The following is a 21,405-nucleotide window of genomic DNA, read 5'->3' as shown; positions in this document are numbered from 1 at the left end:
CATTCATTCTGTTGTCCTTAGGAAGAACCTTTTGTGATGGTGGCTGAGAACATCCTTGGACAGCCCAAGCGATACAAGGGGTTCTCCATAGATGTCCTGGATGCATTGGCCAAGGGTCTTGGATTCAAATATGACATTTACCAGGCTCCTGATGGCAGATACGGTCACCAGCTCCATAACACTTCCTGGAACGGGATGATCGGGGAGCTCATCAGCAAGGTAGGTCCCAAAAGCAGGCCTGGAGAAAGGGTACTCTCTGATGCCTCTGGAATGTCCCTTTCCGTTATGCAGCTGAAACCTTGGGACTACTCTCCATGCACCAATGCCCTTTTCCCTTCAAACCTCTTTCCCCTCTGCTTAACTCGCTTGTGTTTTTGTTTTCTTAGTCTCTGGAGCTCTGTGTTTTTCCTTCTGTGCATATTGCTCTCATTCCTTTGAACCCAATTCCATGTGTCTCTTCTGTAATAAATCCTTCATAAAACCCATCCCCACATCTGAAATAGGAATGTAGTTCTCAAAGGGGTGAGTACTTAGTCTCTCCTCCATGAGAGCTCACAACTCAGTAAGAGTGTGTATGTATGTGTGTATGTATGTATGTATGTATGTATGTATGTATGTATATGCGCACATGCAGTGTACAGCTGCATGTGTGTCTATATTTATGTTTGGGTAATTTGGCATTATTCACCTCCTCATAAGAATTTCACACCATTACTCCTTCTCCTTCCTACAGGATCTGTGTCCTTATGGCATGAGGCCAGTTCACTATGCTATTTTATTTGCCACTATAATCCTGTGACCTCTGGGTCATTTCTTCACAATCATTTATGATAGTGACATCTGACTCGAGCTTTTCCTTTCTGGTGTTACTATTGCCACCAACCTTGTTAGGTTTTATCTCTTAAAAATGTTTGTGATTCCATTACTTTGAGTTCCTGACCTTCAGTGAACTTTTCTTTTGCTCTAGTACAATACCCCAACATTCTACATGTCAGCATCCTACAACCTCTTGTTTTTATGACACTAGGTTTTTGCTCCTAAAATATAACTATTTTGCTTTATAAACCCCATTAAAGCATCCGTGAGCCCCCAAATATTTACAATTTCTCCTAAATATAAAAATATCTTTCTTATAATTTATGTATTATAGAATTCACTCTTCAGATATACAATTTGTTTTTAGTACATCTATCAATTTGTGTAAAACATTGACATAATCTAATTTTTGAATTCTTGCATTACTCCAATAAAATCACTCATATTAATTTACAGTTAATCTCATTCCAATCCTAAATCCTAAGCAACTATCCATCTACATTTTTATCTCTTCAGATTTGCTTTTGTGGGCATTTAATTTAAATGTAGTTCTACAATGTGATCTTTTGTTTTGAGACATCCATTATACTTAATTTGAGGGTCTTCCTTTTTCAAAGTTAGGTGTTCTTTAGATGTTTCATTATTTCTTGCCTGGTGTGGCCTCTAAGATTGGCTAGATAACCCAATTTACCTTTTAACTCATTTGATCCTCCCTGTTTTTGATAAATTGTTTTTCCCAAACTCTGACTTTTTTACTTTATCTACCCTCTCCTATATAGGCTGTTTTATGCAATTAGAGAAGAAGGTCACAAGGAGGTCCAGGTGACTGTGTGAGAATGGGTGACTTTAGACCTCACCTGGACCTTCAGAAGACCACAAGTTCTTTTATTTAACCTCTGTTGAGTCCCTAGAATATACGTTTCTTGAGAGTATTTCAAAAGCTTAATTTTCTTCTCAATTATCTTTATTATTGATTAATTTATAAGAATGTTGTGTTTCTTCATTAGAGAAAGAAGTAGAGACTTCTGGGATTGAAATTAAACTTCTGTGTCATTCACATCTGCAGACTGACTCTCAATTCCATTTTCAGAAGGACGAGTGCTTTATTCCCGGTATAGGTTACTCCTCTAACTTGTGTCGTTAACCAAGTCCTTTGATTCCTTTGGGACTGGTTAAAAAAGTTATTTTTACTCCATCCTATATTGTTGACCATTCCTCTACATCTCTTACTAAGTCTTTAAATATGTTCCAAGTTCTAAAAACCTTAAAAATATCTCAGGATCTTGGATTTATAAGGTAGGAGATAAAAAAGCAGGATACAAATGTGGTAAGTGTGAGATAAGAATCCATATATAGTCACTTTCAGCATTTTTATATATCTATTTTATATTTTATATATCTATTTTATATATATCTCTATACCTATTTTTGCACCTCACGATTTGAAACATCGATATATCTTCCCCTTCTAGCTCACCTATTAATTATGAAAACATTTCTAGGTGTGGTTCCCCAATTTTAATATGTAAGTATAAATAGTTGTCATAATTAGTCATCCTAAAATAAACATGGTTCAGATGACATCTACTACTTTAGATGCTCAAGAGCCAAGATGAAGAAAGTCTCTATACATTTTAGTGTTCTTGTGGATAGTGATTTTTAAGTGATTGTGGATCCATCTCGCATAAAGATTTGAACCTGCCTCACAATGGGATCATAATCTGGTTTTAAATTTTAGGCCATCCTGCAGAGCAAAAGCATTAGGAGGTGGGCACTTCTGAGGTAATGTTACATCATTCTCCAGGGCTCCCTTTAGAGTATAGTTTCATCCTAGATACAACCATATATCTACAGGCCATCTGTTATAGGAGGTGAAAAATCAAAACAGTAAATGGTGCCCCCATTTTGTTTCTTGAAGATTTTACTCTCTGGGACAGAATGGGCGTAGAAAAATATTAGGGGTTGAAAAATTACAGAGAGTCAAGATATTTGTGTACTCACTGTGTAGAGAAAGACATCGATGTGGGCTAATGGAGTTTGGAGATATTTGGTGGGAGAAAGGGATTTCCTCTGTGGCCTTGGAGTATTGGAAGGCTGGGCATCAGCCGAGTATAAAATTGAAAATAGTTCTTGGTAGGGGTGGGGGTTGGTAGAGGGAAATACCTGTAAAAGAAAGGAAATAGTTGAAAGTTTCTGGAGAAAATCCTAAGAAGGTGAAACAATATAGTTCACACATAAGTGAAGATGCTTTATACATTTTCTCTCCCCAGAAGAAGCTTCAGAAGTCTGGGAGAAAATTGTTCAAGGCAAGTGATCACAGACAACTTACTGTTGGGTTTTCCTTACAGTTATTGATGTCATAGGGGTTAGTTCTTGAATTCATTTTCTCACAAAGCAGAACCTCAACAGGTGGATTATAAACCCTTACCCAGTGGGTGGAGCCTAGAAAATTACCACAGACTGCCATGTCACGAAATGGTTTTTGCCTTTCAGAGAGCAGATCTGGCCATCTCTGCCATCACCATCACCCCAGAGAGGGAGAGCGTTGTGGATTTCAGCAAGCGGTATATGGACTATTCCGTGGGGATCCTAATTAAGAAGCCAGAGGAGAAAATAAGCATCTTCTCTCTTTTTGCACCATTTGATTTTGCGGTGTGGGCCTGCATCGCAGCAGCTATTCCTGTGGTTGGTGTGCTGATCTTTGTGTTGAACCGGATACAGGCTGTGAAGGCTCAGAATGCTGCCCAGCCCCGTCCATCTGCTTCTGCCACTCTGCATAGTGCCATCTGGATTGTCTATGGAGCTTTTGTACAGCAAGGTACCTTCCTGATTTCCCAGTGATAGAATAGGATAATGGAAAACCTTTTCCATTGACAATGTTCTTAGATGCTTTTTACTATACCCCTTAAAGGAAATTTTATTTAGGACAGGCAGAATTTCACGGTTCCGCCAAAATTTCTCAGAATACCAGATAGAAATGACATGACATGACAATAAGGATCTCAACTTCACAGCATAATTTACCACTTTAGGTAAAATTAACTTTTGAGGTCTGTTTTGCACTTTGCTCTGCTCCCGAATTCAATGAATCATTATGTATAGGGGCTGCCAACTGATTCTTGTTTAAATTTGAAGTTTTAATGGGGGAAAAATCACAATTATTTTTAATCATCTAAGCAGTACTCCAGCCATTCTTGAGACCCAGCTCTCCTATTTCTGAGAAGCCTCTAAAGAGCACTTGGAGAATCACAGGATTGTGCAGTTTTGACCAGAAACAAGTTAACAAATTCTTACTGTGGGTATTGATGCTGTTTGCCCAATGGCAAAACATGTGTCACCTGTTTCTGAAGTTTTATAAGAATAGTCAGTTATAGTATTTTTTCTGCTACTACCTAAGGGACCTAGGAGAAATAATTGTCCTCAAAGAAGCTTCTAGAAGCCTGAAAGTCACATGCAATGATTTTTGAAAATCCTGGGGGGAAAAGTCATCTAGTGAGGTCTGAATATTAATAAAAGTTATATGGTGCATCTCATTTATGAGATTTGAAAGAAAGCTAGGAAACCCTCTGGGTAAGAGGTAAATTCCTGAGATGCTCAATGTGAATTTGAAATCAGAAAAAGACCTAAATCAGGTTGCTACTCTAGAAGTTCTTAACACTGTAGGGTGAATTCTTATAACTGGAGGATTGTTTTACATCCTTGTTCTATACTAGGCATTTTGGCAATATTCATATCCAAAGTGTGGATTCTAGGTTTCTTTCTTTTCTTTTTTTTTTAGATTTTGTGGATTTCATATATTTTCAAGATTGGGAGTCTTAGTATTCTTTTTCAGAACTGTCATAGTCCACCACCCCCAGCTGATAATCCATTCCCCATGCCCTAGTAGTGGTTTCCTTTGCCTGGTTATGGACAGGAGGATTTCCATGTGGATGGGAGTCAACGTGAAAATCCTGGACCAATCTCCTTTGCCTGACTTTTCAGGTGGTGAATCATCAGTGAACTCCATGGCTATGCGCATTGTGATGGGTAGCTGGTGGCTCTTCACCCTCATCGTCTGTTCCTCGTACACGGCCAATCTTGCTGCCTTTCTCACAGTGTCCAGGATGGATAATCCCATAAGGTAAGATCCATCTTTCCTTTCAAATTGGGGACCACTTTCTTGTAAGAGGCTGGAAACAGGAGATAGTGCTGCTCACACTGACCTGGTATTGCAGAGGCAGAGATGGACTTTGATCCAGTATCTAAAATTTCATGATTATCCTTTTAATATATGAGGAGCTTCATCCTTCTAGTACTTTTATTTCATGCACAATTAAATCAGTGTATAAATTAAATAATATTTTATGAACATCTAAATGCTGCTAATAGAGCTTTAATTTCACAAATTAAATTTCTCTAGACATTTAAACATTGGCTACAAACTTAATTATCATTTCCTAAATATTTCTTTATAGTTAATGAAAATCACAAGTCTAATATATTTTTCAAGTCTTCAAATACTTAAAATTATTCTAGAAAGTATGCCAATTATTTCAGTGATTAGAAAACGTCACTTGTATTTATAAAATGTTAAAGTAATTGAAAATAAGGACTAAAAATGTTAATTTCACCAAACGATTTTTTAAAAAGGTGTAAAGGGTTAGTTCAAGGTGGTGAAATCACTACAAATGCCTTTGTTTTATAATTAGATTCCCACAAAAAGTGTAAATTAAAAAGACTTGGACACAGTGATTGTGTGTTTGCTGTGTAGTTGCCAAAGGCAAAGATCTAGTCTATGCTTCAAGGGTACAATACTGACTTCAACATCATTTCTCATATGATACATAATTATGATTTTCTGAGTCCTCGTTTCCAGTAATTTCTCCTTCTATTCATCATACTTACTATCTTTGTATTGACTCTTGATCCATAGCCCTAATCAAGTCATCCATACTTTGCAAGCCACTTTAACTCCCAACTGCCTATGTGAAAGGTCAAACTCCCTAAACAGATATCAAAATTAAGAGTTTTTTAGTAATAAAATTTTATATTTTTATTTGATAATTGACATTTTTAAGTGAGGTAATTATAGGTTCACACGCAGTCGTAAGATACAAAGCAGAGGGATCTCATGATATCCTAATTAGTCTTCCCTGGTGCTTATATGTTGTATAAAACTTAGTTATCACAGCAAGAGTATTGATTTTACTACAATTGACTGATTCTATTCATATCTCTCCTATATACACAGACTTGTTTTAGTGTGTGTGGCTCTGTACACATAGATTTGGTTCTATACAATATTATTTCCTATGTTCATTTGCTTATTCATCACCAGAGCAGATAATAAAGTTTTATCTCCATAAGAATCTCTAGTGTTTTCCTTTATAATCATATCAACCTCTTCTTCCCTTGACATTCCATTTTAATTTCTAGCAACCACAAATGTGTTGTCCATTTCTAAACTTTTGTCATTTCAAATATGTTATGTAAATGGAATCGTACCTTTTGGGATTGACTTTTTCATCACTGTCACTCTCTGGAGAGTCATCCACATTGTGTGTATGAATAATTTATAGCTTGTTGCTGACTAGTATCCTGGATATCACAGTTTACTTAACCCCATCCCCACTGAAATACAGAATGTATCAAAATTGTTTATTCTTTGGGGTAATTTTGAATAAAGTTGCTACAAAGTTTTTGGGGGTTATTTTGGGGTTTTTTTTGTTTGATTTGTTTTGAGATGACATCAATCTATGCTCAGTGGTTACTCTGGACTCTGCTCAGGGATCACTCCTGCAGGCTCAGGACACCATATGGGAAGCAGGTTAATAACTTAGGTCAGAAGTGTGCAAAGCAAGCACCTTACCAGCTGTGCTGTCTCTCTAGCCCCTGAAAATTTGTAGGTTTTGTGTGAACATATTTTCATAAATATGTGATAAATATTTAATTGGTGACTTGTTAAGTGGTGATTGAATTTTGAGTTTTATAAGTAACTATTGCATTGTTTTTCAAAGACTATCATTTCTGCAACTGTATATAGAGAATGATGTTTTTTGGAGCGGGGTCACCAAGGATTCAATCTGGATTGATGATGTGTATAGCAAGAGCCTTAGAAACCTGTACTATTTCCCTGTACTGTTCTCTAGATTGGTTTTTATTATCTTTGCCAATGTTGTCACAATTTTTAATTTTATCATTCATATAGGAGCATAATATTATTTCATTGTGGTTTTAATTTTCATTCCCCTGATAACTAACTATATTGAATATCTTGTCCTGTGCCTCTTGCCATCTGTATAACTCTTTGGAAAATATCTCTTTGGAAATATACCCAAAATGCTTTGGGTATATTTTATCTATTTTCTACTTGTCTTATTTGATTATTACTTCAGGTATTAGCAATCATCTACATATTTTAGATATTAGTTTTTTGTGAGATGTTTGGTTTTAGAATGTTTCCCCACTCTAGTTTATAATTTTACTAATTTTGAGTTCATTTTTATTCAGAGTTTGATTGGGCATTATTCTTATTATTTGCCTAGTATGTGCCCAATTGCTCTAGCACTATTTATTGAAAAGGATAGTCTTCACTTAGTATTTTGTATTTCATTCTTATATATTTTGTCAGAAGCCAGGTGACCATATTTGTATCGGTCTTTTTCTTAATTGCCCATCCCTTGTTGTAAAGTTACAATGACCCACGTACCTATTTTTCTTTAGCACACTATTTCTTGTAACTACAGACTAAGCCATACTTTTGGGGAAAGTGCAGTGATTTCTCCCAATGTATTGTTCTCTGAAATACAGTGTTCATTGGATCAATGATATAATTTAGTAGTGTGACCCAGATTCACCCCTGACCCTGAGCACTGGTTGTCTGAGCAATGCCGGGTATGACCTCTGAGTATTGAATGAGACCTGCACCACAGCACTGCTGGTGTGGCCATAAAATTAAAAAAAAAAACCACCAAGATTGTGTTAATTATTCTAGAACATGCAGCTTTCTGTGTAAATTTAGAATAGATTTGTCTATTCTATAAAAACTTTGCTATGGTTTTAATATATTTTATTTTTTGTAATGTGACGCCATACCCAGGGGTGCTAATGAGCTTTTCTTAGCTCTTTGTCCAGGAATGACCCTGGAATTGGTCAGGGGATTATATGTGGTGCCAGGAATAGAACTGGGGTTAGCGTCACATAAGGCACCACCTTTACTCCCTATTCTATCTCCCTGGCCCTGCTGTTGTTTTAATAGTGATTTTATTAATTATAATTAAGTAAAAACAATAGATCACAATGCTATTTTGTTGAAGATTTTTGTATCAAACCTTATTATTGACCTGTAATTTTATTTTTTATGGTTTATTTATTGATGGCTTTGACATCAGCATAATGCTGGTATTCAAGAATGAGTAAAGAAATGCTTCCTGTTGATTTTTTGTATGGTACTTTTATTTAGTGTTATTATTTCCATTTTTTAGTATATGATTAAATAATACACATTAAATTTCCTTTTCTAAAAATTTTGAGACCTGATTTTTTCTTATTTATATCAATTTTTGTTTTATGTAGTTAGTAAAATATTTGCTCGAGCGGGCCCAGTAACGTCTCCATTGGAGACTTTGTTGTTACTGTGTCTGGCATATCGAATACTCTCGTAGCTTGCCGGGCTTTATTTGGTATGTATACATTTATAACACATACTACATTAAGATATTGTTTTTAATTAATATTAAAGTATAATTTTTCCGATTTTGCTTTTTTGCTTTGTAATTTAAAATCTATTATTTCAAATGACAACATAGGTCCTAGTTCATGCCTCTTTACTTGAAAATATCTTTCATATTTGAATTCCTCAGCTTTGGGTATTCATCCTTAGCAATATGTAGATTTCTGATACAATTTTATTAATTTTGTCCTATAAAGGAAATATTTATTTTTTACAGTTAGTACAATATAAATATCAATTTGTTCTCACTACTATTGCCTTTACTTATGCATTTTAAATTGTGTACATGATGTTTAGCAGACAGCCGTTCACCATTGTAATTACTATGGTCCCCTCCTACTCTTCTCCTTCAGTACTCTGCAAGTTCAGGCTCAAATATGCATGTAACTCACTTCCCTTTGGAATAAGTAATGAAACAATGTTTGCTATCTTTCTCTGTGTAACAGATATTTGTTGATACCTTTTTTCTTCTTTCACCTACTTAATCATTGTATGTTGATAAAATCTGAGATTTTAGAAATTTGTTATGGCTCTTTTTTAAAAAAAAGTTCGTTTTTTTCCTACAATATATATTGGAATTTTTAGTTTTTGTTTTATATTTTCTCTACTTATAACCATTATTTTGACAGGTTTTCATATCACAATATGTTTAATGCTAGTTGAATGTCTATTCTATGATTTAGCCATTGTTCATTTCTTTCGTTTCATGAAATTTTATTCATCTAGAGTATCTCTTTGAACTGTGTACTTAACAAGCATGGTATATTTTCCGAGACAGCTTTTCAAAAAATCATTTTCTGTTTTGTTTTCATATGAAAACTAACACGATGTTTTCTTTTGATATTCTATAGAATTTTCTATTAGACTTCTTATATGTAATACTAAGAGAAGCAGAGTAATCTGTACACCTCCTAATTTTCTCTTTTATCTTTCCTACTCACTTCTCTGTTCTTGCTACTTTCCCACTTTCTATTTCTGTCATCTTCCTCCTATTCCTCTTTCCTTTTCTCTTTCCCTCTTACTTCTCTACTCCCCTTTTATACATCTCCTTCTTTCTGTTCTCTCTTCCTTTCCTCATTCTTTCTTTTCTTCTTTCTCCTTCCTATCCTCTCCCCTGTCTTCCTGTTCATCCCTCTATTTTTGCTACTTCCTTACCTCCTGATCCCCTTTCTCTCTCATCCCTCTCCTTATGACTTTCTTCTTCCTCTTCTCTTATCTTTATTCTCAACCTTCCTTCTTTTGTTTTTTCTCCTTCTCTCTTCCCCGCTGCTGATTTCTTCTGATTCTTTTTCTTCTCTATTATGTCCTTCTTCCTTTATAATTTTCATCTTCCTCCTCCACTTTTTCTTTCTTATACTTTGTCCTTTGTAATTAATGTAGCTAATGTCTTTGAATTTAAAACTATTCATAGAGGCTGGAGCAATAGTACAGTGCGTAGGGCATGCAGCTGACTTGGTTCAGTCCTCCACATCCTGTATGATCCCCTGAGCCCACCAGGAGTGATCTCTGAGTGGAGAGCCAGGAGTAAGTCCTAAACACCTCCGGGCATGGTCCCAAAACCAAAATAAATAAATGAAACTGTTCACTAATAGTTATTGAAAAGTCAACCTATTCATTATGCTTAGAACTATAGGTCATTTTATATGTAAAATTAGACTTGTACATTAGCTCGATGATTTTGTCATCTTTTAAGTCTTTCCTTAGTTTACTAACTTTTTCCTATTTATCCTTGTCTTATTTCCAGTAGCATTAAACTTTCACATGTTGGAGCTGTGATATTTCATATATATTGTAATTTGTTTTTTAATTTCTTTATCTTTCAGGAAGAGTTCTTCTGTTTGTTTATAATATTTCTGACTAGATTTTCCCCAGTGTTCTTAGAATTTTCAATAATCCAAATGAGTATATAAAACTGTCATGTTTTAATATGCCCTTCATTCTTTTTTTCTGCAATGTTAGTGCCTCTTTAATTTATTGACAACTATTTATATATATATCCTTTAAACATTTTCTGCGAGTCCTTAATTTTTATGAATTATACCTTCATAAAAATGCATGTTGAAATATTTACAGTATTTAGCATATATATTTTCACTATGATTTAGTATCTAAAATACAATATATGAATGCTTATTCATGATTTCTTATGCATTCTTTCATTGTGCTTGCATGTTCTTTTCAATTAGTCTGCTCTTTCTTGAATCTAGAGACCCACCCCCAAAAACATGTCTTATAGTCAAATAATAGAACATACTGCAGGTAGAATCATCTTTTCATATCTTAATCTGGGTTTGTGATTATGGGTACAGACTGATGTAAATTCCCATCTCTAGTTCTGTAAGTTAGTGGAAAACTTTACTTTTTGAATTTTTTTGCTTGGTGATAAATTTTCTAAGTTTAGAATTCTAATTGATTCAGCCCATACAATAATAAAAGCCATGCTTTTCTTAACATCATTTCTGCCTTTACTGAAATCAAAGACAAGTGCCAGTGAACTGGGATTTCTGCACAGAGTACCCTGCAGAGCTCAGAGGAACCCAGGGGCCTTCTATTGTTGTCTCTTGAACTGCTCTGACTATGTAGATACATATAAAAGGAAATCCACTGAGATGGTGCACACTTAAAGAAAGATTAATTTGAATCTCCTATTGCTATTTCCCTCTAATTTCCTCCTCTTTCCTCCAAATATCTTATAAGTATGTGGTATTTTTCATTAGGCTCATAATATATGACTTCCTATAGTTAAAAACATTTATCTGGTCTGCTTTTTTGGTGTCTTTAAGGACGAATGCTTAACCATATGCCCTATATTGATGTATATTTCTTATCAAAATTATATTCAACCTATATTCTTTAAAACTAGTATAAAATCATTCAACACTCATTGAAATTTCCCATGTAAATGTAACTGTCAGAATAAGTGTTCATAGCTATTGTCCTAGTCTTTGAAACCGATGAATACCTTTATTTAGAAAATTTATAAAATTTAGTATAGGTGATATGGTTATACAAGTGTTAAGATTTATAGAAATTCTATATAAATATATAAAGTTACTGTACACCACGGCTACCAAAGTTCCTATGGCACTCCATTATGAATCCTATAAAAACTTTTCAAAAGCACAGACTTGAATACAAGAGAGATTAAAGTTTTCTAGAAAATACACCTCTAGTAAAAAATTATCTTAAGCAATTGTTGGATTTTTCATTTAGAGTGGGTCTAAACTTCATTCAGGGAGGAAACCAGATATCACTTTTCGTTTGCTAAACATGTCTTTAGATGCTTGGAATTAAATTCTCTTACAATCACTAATAAATGCAGAATCATTTTAAAACAACATGGCAGGTGGTTGGGCACTACTGGCATCAGTGTCCTGTATTTAGGAAGTGATTTGGCTAAAATCCTATGAAAGTAATTCCTTATGTTCAAAGGAATAGCATATGGCATTGGGGCTCAAATTGGAAAGCAAGAGCACATGGCACCACTCAGAGAATAACAGAGCAGAGACGTTGGCATGTGACTGCCAGGTTTCAAATGATTTTTCCACTTATTGTATGATCTTGGGCAAATCCCTAGTCTCTCCATAGTTCACGTTTATTATCCACACATAGCTTTAAGAATAAGCTTTATCTCATAGGGCTGTTAGGGTGAGATGAGGCAATGTTGGTAACAATTGAAAACATTACCTGGCACATGGAAAGGACATACTTCTGTTCACAAGCCCAAGGTAGTCAGAGGATTTTTTAAAGGAATAGCTCTTAGGCTTGGAGTCCTGGATTTAGGATAACCAGCATAACTGGGAGATGGGCAAGAGAAGATACTTCATAAAGTAGGGAACGCTGATGTGAAATTGTTACCAGCTGATTGTATGATGCTAATCGCTTGACTTATCTATAAAATGGGGAGGTTTGTGTGAATTGGCCAGTGATGGGATTTAAGATTTTTATTATTCTGTTTTGTTGAATTTGGAAACTCCAAATTTATAAATTAAAACAGGTCACTTCTTTCTGCAGAGAAATAATTAGACCAGGGTAAGTAAAAATAAGCAATAAATAATAAGAGCTTTATTTTTTTGACCACACACCTACATATTTTCAGAGAGGAAAATAAAAAGACTATTACTCTAATTTATCCCAAGATATTTTTTCTTCCATTTATTTTGATGTAAAAAATCGCTATTCTTAAAAAAACTTGTAAACTTTTGATATTTAGTGTAGCATTATCTTCAGTGTTATAATAAACTGAAAACTAGACAGTCTTGGCCTTGTTTGGAATTGACTTCTTAAATGCAACCCCCAAAGCATAATAAATAATAGAGAAGATTGATAAATTGGCCTTTATTAATATTAAAAACTTGTGTGACAAAGGTATTGGCAAGAGAATAAAAAGGCAAGTCACAGATTTGGAGAAAGTCTTACTAAAATAGATAACAGATAAATTTTTAATATCCTAAATATACATATAACTTAAAATTTTGAACAATAAAAAACACATTTAATAGATTTAGCACACTTACCTATCAGGGCGATGTCATGATTAAGAAGTTAATTTTTGCAGGGTGAAGCTTAACCATTGTTTTTCCAGATGTTTTGACCCTTGCAATATCCCCATGTGGGAAACTGGACTACATTATTTATGGTTGTAGGTGCTGTATTTGTACTCTTTTTGTTTTTCCTCGCTTATAAAATAGACTTATGGAGCTAAGAAGATAGCTCAAGGTCTGGAGTGCATATTAAGCCTGCCAGATCCAAGGGTTAAATCTCAGACAACACAGAGTCTCCTGAACCCCCTTTCCTTAAAAAAAATAGCATTAGTTTGGAGGTTTTGGAGGAAGTATAGTGTGGGAGGGTCTCTGTTTAGATTGGGAGCCACTCCAACAGTGTTTAGAGTATGTTCCTGGATCTGGGCTCAGAGACCACTGCTGGCTGGGCTCGGGGACTTTTCTCAGTGTTGGGGATCAAACCTGGATAGGATGCATGTGAGGCAAGCAGCATACGTGCTATCCTATCTCCCCTGCCCAGAGTAATGTTTTAAATATTTGTAATTAATATATTTGGTGGTGCTGGCACACTTCGGTCAGTTTCCATCTGGCTCCATCCACCACCCTTTGTTTTATTACACTTGTCTGCATCACATTCTCACTGGCCTTCCCTTCTAAGTCATTCAATTTGGTGATCTCTGATAAAGATTTGAAATAATTATGTGAGTTAGAAAGTCCTCTGAATACATGCTGTTCAAAGTGGGGTGCACAGAGAAGCATGTTGGGTATAACCTGAGCAAGTCTTACTCCAGATCTCTTTGGTGAGAAACTTAATCTGCTTAGTTTTCCTACAGAATTTTATGTATATTAAAGTTTTGGAAATTGCTGTCATATTTGTTTTTAATATGTAAAATTCCAACAGCTTGAAGCAGTTGACTGCCTCGAACAAATGTTTTGGTACAGAGGTAGACATGAGCTCTTGCCTTTTTAACAACAATGCTTAAATAGGAAGGCGGTGCATATTAATAGTACTTATGGCAAAGAGCCTGGCCCTTGTACATAACATGATAAAGTAACTGGCTTTAGACTAGGCTTTCCATCATTAATAACTGTAAAACCAGAGGAAATGCTGTGTGTCAACATTTTAAGCATAAAGATAAGGTAGGTTGAAAAGGAAGGGAATTGGGGGTGGAGCGATAGCACAGCGGGTAAGGCATTTGCCTTGCACACGACTGACCCGGGTTCAATTCCCAACATTCCATATGGTCCCCTGAGCACCGCCAGGAGTAATTTATGAGTACAGAGCCAGGAGTAACCCCTGAGCATCTCCGGGTGTGACCCAAAAAGCAAAGAAAAAAAATGAAGGGAAAAGATAACTATGCAAACAATTGCATTATCAAGCTAATGATGATATCTCAGTGGCAGGCAAAGTACACTTTATGCCACATATTAGTCCAAGGAATAAGAAGGACACTATGTATTGAGAAAGAATCACGTTTACCAGAAATTCTAATTATGTATATGACTAATAATAAAACATAAAGCTTCTGTGATAAAATCTGACAAATCTTATGGTAGAAAGAAAAGTAGTCAAAATTTAGTTTCAGTCTTTTAGAAACTGGCAAAACGAGTGGGCTGGAGCGATAGTGTGTAGAATGGGTAGACCACTTGCTTTGCACTCCATGGACCAGGTTTGATCCCTGGCAGCACATGTGGTACCCCGAGACCTGCCAGGAGTGATCCCTGACTGCAGATCAAGGACAAGCCCTGAGTATCACTGGAAACAAAAACAGAACAACTAGAAATTGATATAACAAGTAAATAAAATGGCAGATAACACTATCAACTGACTTGTCATGTTTAAATTTATAGAATCTTATTTCCACCAATTTCAGGATACATGTTATTTTCAAATATGCATGAGACATTCACCAAAACAAGTCAATTGAGGGGCCATAAAGTTAAATATCAGTCAGTTTCAAGAGAAATTCTAAAGAGTATGTTCATAACTATATTAAGTTAAATTTGTAAGTAAATGAAAATTTAAGGGATCTAGAAAATCTCTAGTGAAAATTAAATAATATCATTATAACTCTATGGATGTAAGAAAAAAATCACAGAAAAAAGTGTAAATATAGGACCAGAGCTATAGTTCAGTGGGTAGGGTGGTTTCCTTGCATGCAGCTGACCTGAGTTCAGTCACCAGCATCCCATTTGGTCCGTCAAGCACTGGCAGGAGAAATTCTTGAGTCCAGAACTACAGATCCAGGAATGATCCTTGAGCACCACTAAGTGTGGCCAAAAAACCAAAAGAAGAAAATTTAATATTGTAAATGATAGTGAACATATAGCACATCAATATTTGCAAGAGATAACAAAATTACAGAGTGACCTAAATGGTGGCTCTAACATTATGACTATAAAATAACACTAGTCTTTCACAAAATTCTTCTAACTTTGTAAAAAGAAAAATGTTGTGCTTTTAAAAGCAAAAAATATAGTACAGAGTAGGAACTCACTAGCCACTATCCCCCATTAACTTAGAAGTAAACATACTTAACAAAATAGTAATAGATTTTCACTGGTAATAGCAATAAGCAAAAAGAATAAAACATCGTATCTGAGAGGAATTTTATCTTGTAAGAAGCAACAATATTTTAGTGTTTGTGAACCAATTACTGTTACTCAGTACATTAATAATATAAAGGATACAAATGATATTATTTCAGTTTATGCAGATAAACATTTGACAACATCTGGCATCCATTCATGAATTTTAAAAATAATAAAAGTAAGCTTTACAAAAAGATAGGGAACACAAAAAGAACTGATTACTAATAATAAGCATAATGATGTATATTGTCCACAATAGCAGGGACAATTTTATACTGCATACTTTGAAAGGAAAATGTAAAACTGTATTCATTTCCTGATAGCATAATGATCTTTGTGTAAAGTACTAGCACTCTTCCAGTAAAATTAAATATCATCTATAAATTTTCATGGATAGCAGATAACAAATTAACTAAAAAATAAATTGTTTCTGTATATATGAACAAGCAATAACATATTAGAAATTCTAATAGCATCATATACATAAATTCTTAGGAATATATATTTAAAATATATGTATAAAATATGAAGTTTGTAAAAAACTTAGAAAAAATATTTCTGAAAGAAATTTAAAAAGGCCAAAATAAAGGGAAATGTATCCAGTATTCATGGATTGAAATACTCAGTGTTCTTGAGAGGACAAGTCTTCTGAATTGAGTGGTAATTTTAAAACAATATATGTAAAAATCCCTGACATATGTCAAATATAAAGACAAGATCATTCTAAAATTTTATATATAAATAGGAGGGATCTAGAATCAGAAAATACATTTTTGGAAAAAAAACAAAATCTTTTTTTTTTTTAACATTCAATTTCAAGACATTTTAGAAAACTGTGGGAACATTTTTGGTGGGGCTTAGGCCACACTTAGTCGCCTAAGGTCTAATTCCTGGCTCTGTATTCAGGGATCACTCCTGGTGTAGCTCAAGGGACCACATGGGATGCCAGAGATCAAATCTGGGTCAGTCACATGTGAGGCGAGCACCTTACCAGTGCACTGTACTGTCTCTCCAGCTCTGGGAACATATTTATGTCCTCTCTGACTGTCAAATTTTATCTCTAATACTTTTGTTTCTCTGACTTCTTTGTGCTTCTCTAACATCACAGGTAGTTTTCTGCTCTGTAGTTTTCACAATAACTAGTCATATTTTTGGAACACTCTTTTAACTACCCACACTGACTTAAATTTCACCCCAAAGTGGTCTTATTGGGTACACCTAAGTTCAAATTATTCCCTTCTATTTTTCTCTTTTATAGATGTCAGAATTTTTTTCTAGTCAAGTTATATATTTTATTTTTTTGTTTATTATGTGCCTTTTCTTCTAGATCATTAACCTTGTGGATCTGGGGACTGGATTTGTTTGTCCCCTACTATATAATCAATGCCAAGCTTAGTCCTGACACAGCTTGGTTGCCATAACAAAAAAATGGTGTAGACAAGGTGACTAAACAACAGGGAATTTTTCTCACAGTCCTGGGGTTTGGGAAATCAAGATGTTTGACCCAAAGAAGCTATCCATCAGATTTGGTTCTGAGAGAGAGAGAGAGCCTTCTTTTAGGCTGGCAGATGGCTGCCATTTCTGTAATGTATCATGTAGAGAAAGGGAGATGTTGTCTTCTTATAATCCCACTCTGGAATCATAATTCCTCCCTGGCTCTGCCCTTGTTCCTTTACATAAGTGCACTTATCGCCTAAAGATACCATCTCCAGATGCCATTGCATTGTAAAGGTTTCTGCATAAAAGTTGGGTTTGTGAGAACAAATGTGTTAAATAGATGCATTAGTTATTGAAGGTATGCATTTTTAGTTCATATGTAGAGAATTAGGAACATGGGTAGGACAATTCAACATATAGTATTTATCTTAGGAAAAATATTCTTCTTTGGGACATTAGACCTGGGTAATGTTGAGTAAATATTCTTTGGAAAGTCATGGACGACACACTCCTAGACATGTGTGTAATAACTAGGAATTTTTTAATGCTTTTCCTGAATTCTAAAGTCATGTATTCTGTGCTTCTTATTCTTTGGTCAACCTCCAAGTGTAATTTTGTATTCAGAATGAGATGTCTTTGTCTTGTTAAGTTTTTTCTGTTTTTATTGTGAGGACAAATTCTTATATTGTGTGTACATATCAGTCACCTGCCAGGTAAAGTACTGACAGAACACATTTTTTTGTGTGTGTCAAATTGAGGATTTTTCACCTTTTTAAATTTTTCTACTGCACCTATATTTGTGGATGTTAGAATACTAGGAAGTTCAGTTGTTAGTGTGTGTACTGTTTCACATTTGAACCTTGAGATTCGTGCATTGAAAAGCTTCAGATTTTATAGCTGTGATAAGTCATCCATATGTGCAAACTGGATATCGAATTTGTATTCATGCTCAGGCTTATGATGCACAATATATTAACAAGGATTACATAATTCAAGCAAATGGAGTTCATAAAGGGCAAATGAATTCTGCACCTTCTGTGATGGGATGCATGGCTACTTTTCTCCTGTCACATCTGCAACTTCAGAGTGCTGTTGAAAAGAATATCAAAGCCAGGGGTCAAGCTTTCTAAAGCAGTTACTAGTTCCAATGAAGGCATGGGCACAGGGCATCCACATGCTTCTCTGTAGACTGTGTTCAAGAGATTGACTCTTTATGGGTAACACAAAGCTGCTCTACCAAAGGTGATGAGAGATTTCAAAGTGATATTTTTTCGATGTCCCATTTTTAAAAAATGCAGACTACTTTCTACCTGTTCTGGATGTATAGAGAAATTAAGTGGGAAGTTCAGTTTCCTATGTTTCTTCACCCAATTCCCCTACTAACATGTTTGCATTAGTATTTCCCATTTGATGAACAAATATTGATCTATTATTAGCTTGGGCTGGAGCGATAGCACAGTGGTAGGGTGTTTGCCTTGTGCACAGCCCCTCTCTGAGATTCCTCCGCCCCTCTCGGAGAGCCTGGCAAGCTACCGAGAGTATCTCGCCCGCATGGCAAAGCTTGGCAAGCTACCCGTGATGTATTCAATATGCCAAACACAGTAACAAGTCTCACGATGGAGACGTTACTGGGCCCGCTCGAGCCAATCGATGAACAATGGGAGGACAGTGCTACAATGCTATTATTAGCTTAGATCACAGTTGCGTAAGGTTGATTTGTGTTGTGCATTTCTTAGATCTTTATAACTACATTGTGGTAAATATATTCACATAGTAGTAGACATAGTAGCTGTTTACAAGAGTTCAAATGTTTGGGGGGGTGGGGCTTGGGGATACAGTTACTACCCATGCCAGCTGCCAAAATGCCAACATCCTTCTATGTCATTCCACTGGTAATCTCTGTTCTTTGATAAGAATCTGAAGGTTTATTTTCATTAAACATTATTTATTCCCTTTCTTTCTTGCTTTATATTCCATATATGAGTGAGACATCTACTATTTATTTGTCTTTCTCCTTTTGACTTAGTTCATTAACCTGGCTTACCCCAGTTCACTTCTGTTGTTGCAAATGGCAACATTTTATAATTTCATTGCACATATGAACCATATCTTTGTCCCTCATCTGCCATTAGACAGTTGGGTTATTTCTAGACCTTGACTCCTATAAGAATCTATGCACTTGACTCATGTGTGTATATATCTTTTCAGATTAGTGTTCTTTAGCTAGATCCCAGGACTGGACTTGCTGGATTAAATGGTAGTTCTATTTTTAATTTTTGATAAATATCCATGTTTTACATAAAGTCTAAATCAGCAGTGAATATGGGTTCCTTTTTTTCTATATTCCTGCCAGCACTAGTTATAACTGGACATTTTTATTTAGGTCAATATCATTGGTATGAGGTGATACCTAATTATCATTTCAATTTGTATTACTCTGATAATCAGTGATGATGAGCAATTTTCCTTGTGCTTGTTGGCTCTCTGTCTGGTATCTGGAATCATTCTGAATGTGAATCTGATCAGTATTCCCTACCATTACTCTTCCAGTACATTCTATCCGTTCTAATTCCTAAATCTCTTAAGTATGTGTTATTTTTATATTGTTTCTGCTATGTTTTGGTCCTGATAACTACTTAGGTTATATTTAGGGAGAGAATAGTATTTGGTGGTGCTCAGGGTATTGCATGAGGCACCAGGAATCCACACGCGCCAGTACTGGCTGCATGGAAGGCAAGCTACTTACTTCCTGCACTACCTCTCCACCCCTGCCTACTTAAGTTACTGACCAGCTCTCTGATTTTCTGTTTTCTCTCCAATTCTCACTGCTTCAAAGTCTCTTCCATCTTGCTCTCACAAATATCTTTGCAAAATAATTTCACATTAGATCCATTTTGTGCCGTTTATTATTCTTAAAGAGTTTCACATGACTTTTAAGATAAAATTCAACTTCTTAAATCTTAAAGAAATTCAACTTTTTAATATCTTCATAGTATCTTCACTATGCATAGTATCCTTACTTGATATTCTTGGTTGCATTCGCATCCTCACTTTATAACTATATATATATGTATACATATATATATATATATGTTCTATCACAGTCACAGTCCTCCCGTTGATTATCGATTTGCTCAAGTGGGCCCAGTAACGTCTCCATCATGAGACTTGTTGTTACTGTGTTTGGCATATTGAATACGTCACGGGTAGCTTGCCAGGCTCTGCCGTGCGGGCGAGATACTCTCGGTAGCTTGCTGGGCTCTCCGAGAGGGGCAGAGGAATCGAACTCGGGTCGGCCTGCTGTCAATAATATGCAATATATTATATACAGCATTTAATAATACAAAATTAGTTGTTCAATGTCAAATTAACAGTTCGAAGTACAGAAATAGAATGCATAGCTACTTTATTGCAAATTTAATTCATGGTCAGTTCAAAATGGTCTGTTAAAATCTTTCTCATTAAATAATTTTAACAAGTTGGATCCTGCTCTTAACCACGACATTTCTCGGAAATTATTAAAATTATTATATAATTAAAAAATATCTAGGTTTTTACCATCAATTTAATTTTTTATTTAAATATTTTTATTTTTCTTTATATATTTTACTTTATTTATTTATTTTTATTGAATTACCATGAGATACATTTAGAAAGCTTTTGTGATTGAGTTTCAGTCATACAATGATTGAATATTCACCCATCCACCAGTGCACATTTTCCACCTCCAGTGTCCCCAGTATCCATCCTGCCCTCTTCCCACTTCACTCCCTCCCCCTGCCTCTATGGCAGACAGTTTTCTTCTTACTCTCTCTCTACTTTTGGGCATTATGTTTTGCAATACATTATGTTTTGCAATAGCGAGGCCATCATGTTTGATCTTTTATCTACTATCAGCACACATCTCCCATTCATTATATATTTCAATGTAGACAAAAGCCACTACTGTTGAAACAATTTTTGAGTTGAAATTGATTAGATAACAAAGTTCCCATGTTAAAAATCACTGTCACTGTCCTCTCGTTGTTCATCAATTTGCTCGAGTGGGCCCAATAACGTCTCCAATGTGGCAATTGTTACTGTGTTTGGCATATCAAATACGTCACGGGTAGCTTGCCAGGCTTTGCCGTGTGGGCGAGATACTCTTGTTAGCTTGCCAGGCTCTCCAAGAGGGTCGGAGGAATCGAACTTGGGTTGGCCATGTTGACCGATTGCAGGCAAACGCCCTACCCGCTGTGCTATTGCTCCAGCCTATATTAAAATTAATATATATCTAAAGTACTTAATGTGAAAATTGTTATCGAATCCATAGTTGCTAAGTCCTTGTCTAAGGACTTACTAAGCTAT

At 35.4% G+C, this 21,405-nt stretch overlaps 1 protein-coding gene across 2 annotated transcripts in view; it reads left to right on the top strand.

Moving 5' to 3' along the window:
• GRID1 (glutamate ionotropic receptor delta type subunit 1) overlaps positions 1-21,405 on the top strand; it is a 754,440-nt gene that overhangs the window by 624,961 nt on the left and 108,074 nt on the right. For both annotated transcript variants that reach the window (XM_056130373.1, XM_056130374.1), the window contains exons 10-12: positions 22-219; positions 3,310-3,634; positions 4,798-4,936. In XM_056130373.1, coding sequence (XP_055986348.1) covers positions 22-219; positions 3,310-3,634; positions 4,798-4,936 — 662 coding nt within the window. The remainder of the gene's footprint in view (positions 1-21; positions 220-3,309; positions 3,635-4,797; positions 4,937-21,405) is intronic.

The sequence above is a fragment of the Sorex fumeus genome, unplaced genomic scaffold, assembly GCF_029834395.1.
Source record: "Sorex fumeus unplaced genomic scaffold, SorFum_2.1 ptg000078l, whole genome shotgun sequence".
Taxonomy (NCBI): domain Eukaryota; kingdom Metazoa; phylum Chordata; class Mammalia; order Eulipotyphla; family Soricidae; genus Sorex; species Sorex fumeus.
The sequence above is the reverse complement of the archived record's forward strand: the minus strand, read 5'-3'. Positions and strand labels throughout refer to the sequence as shown.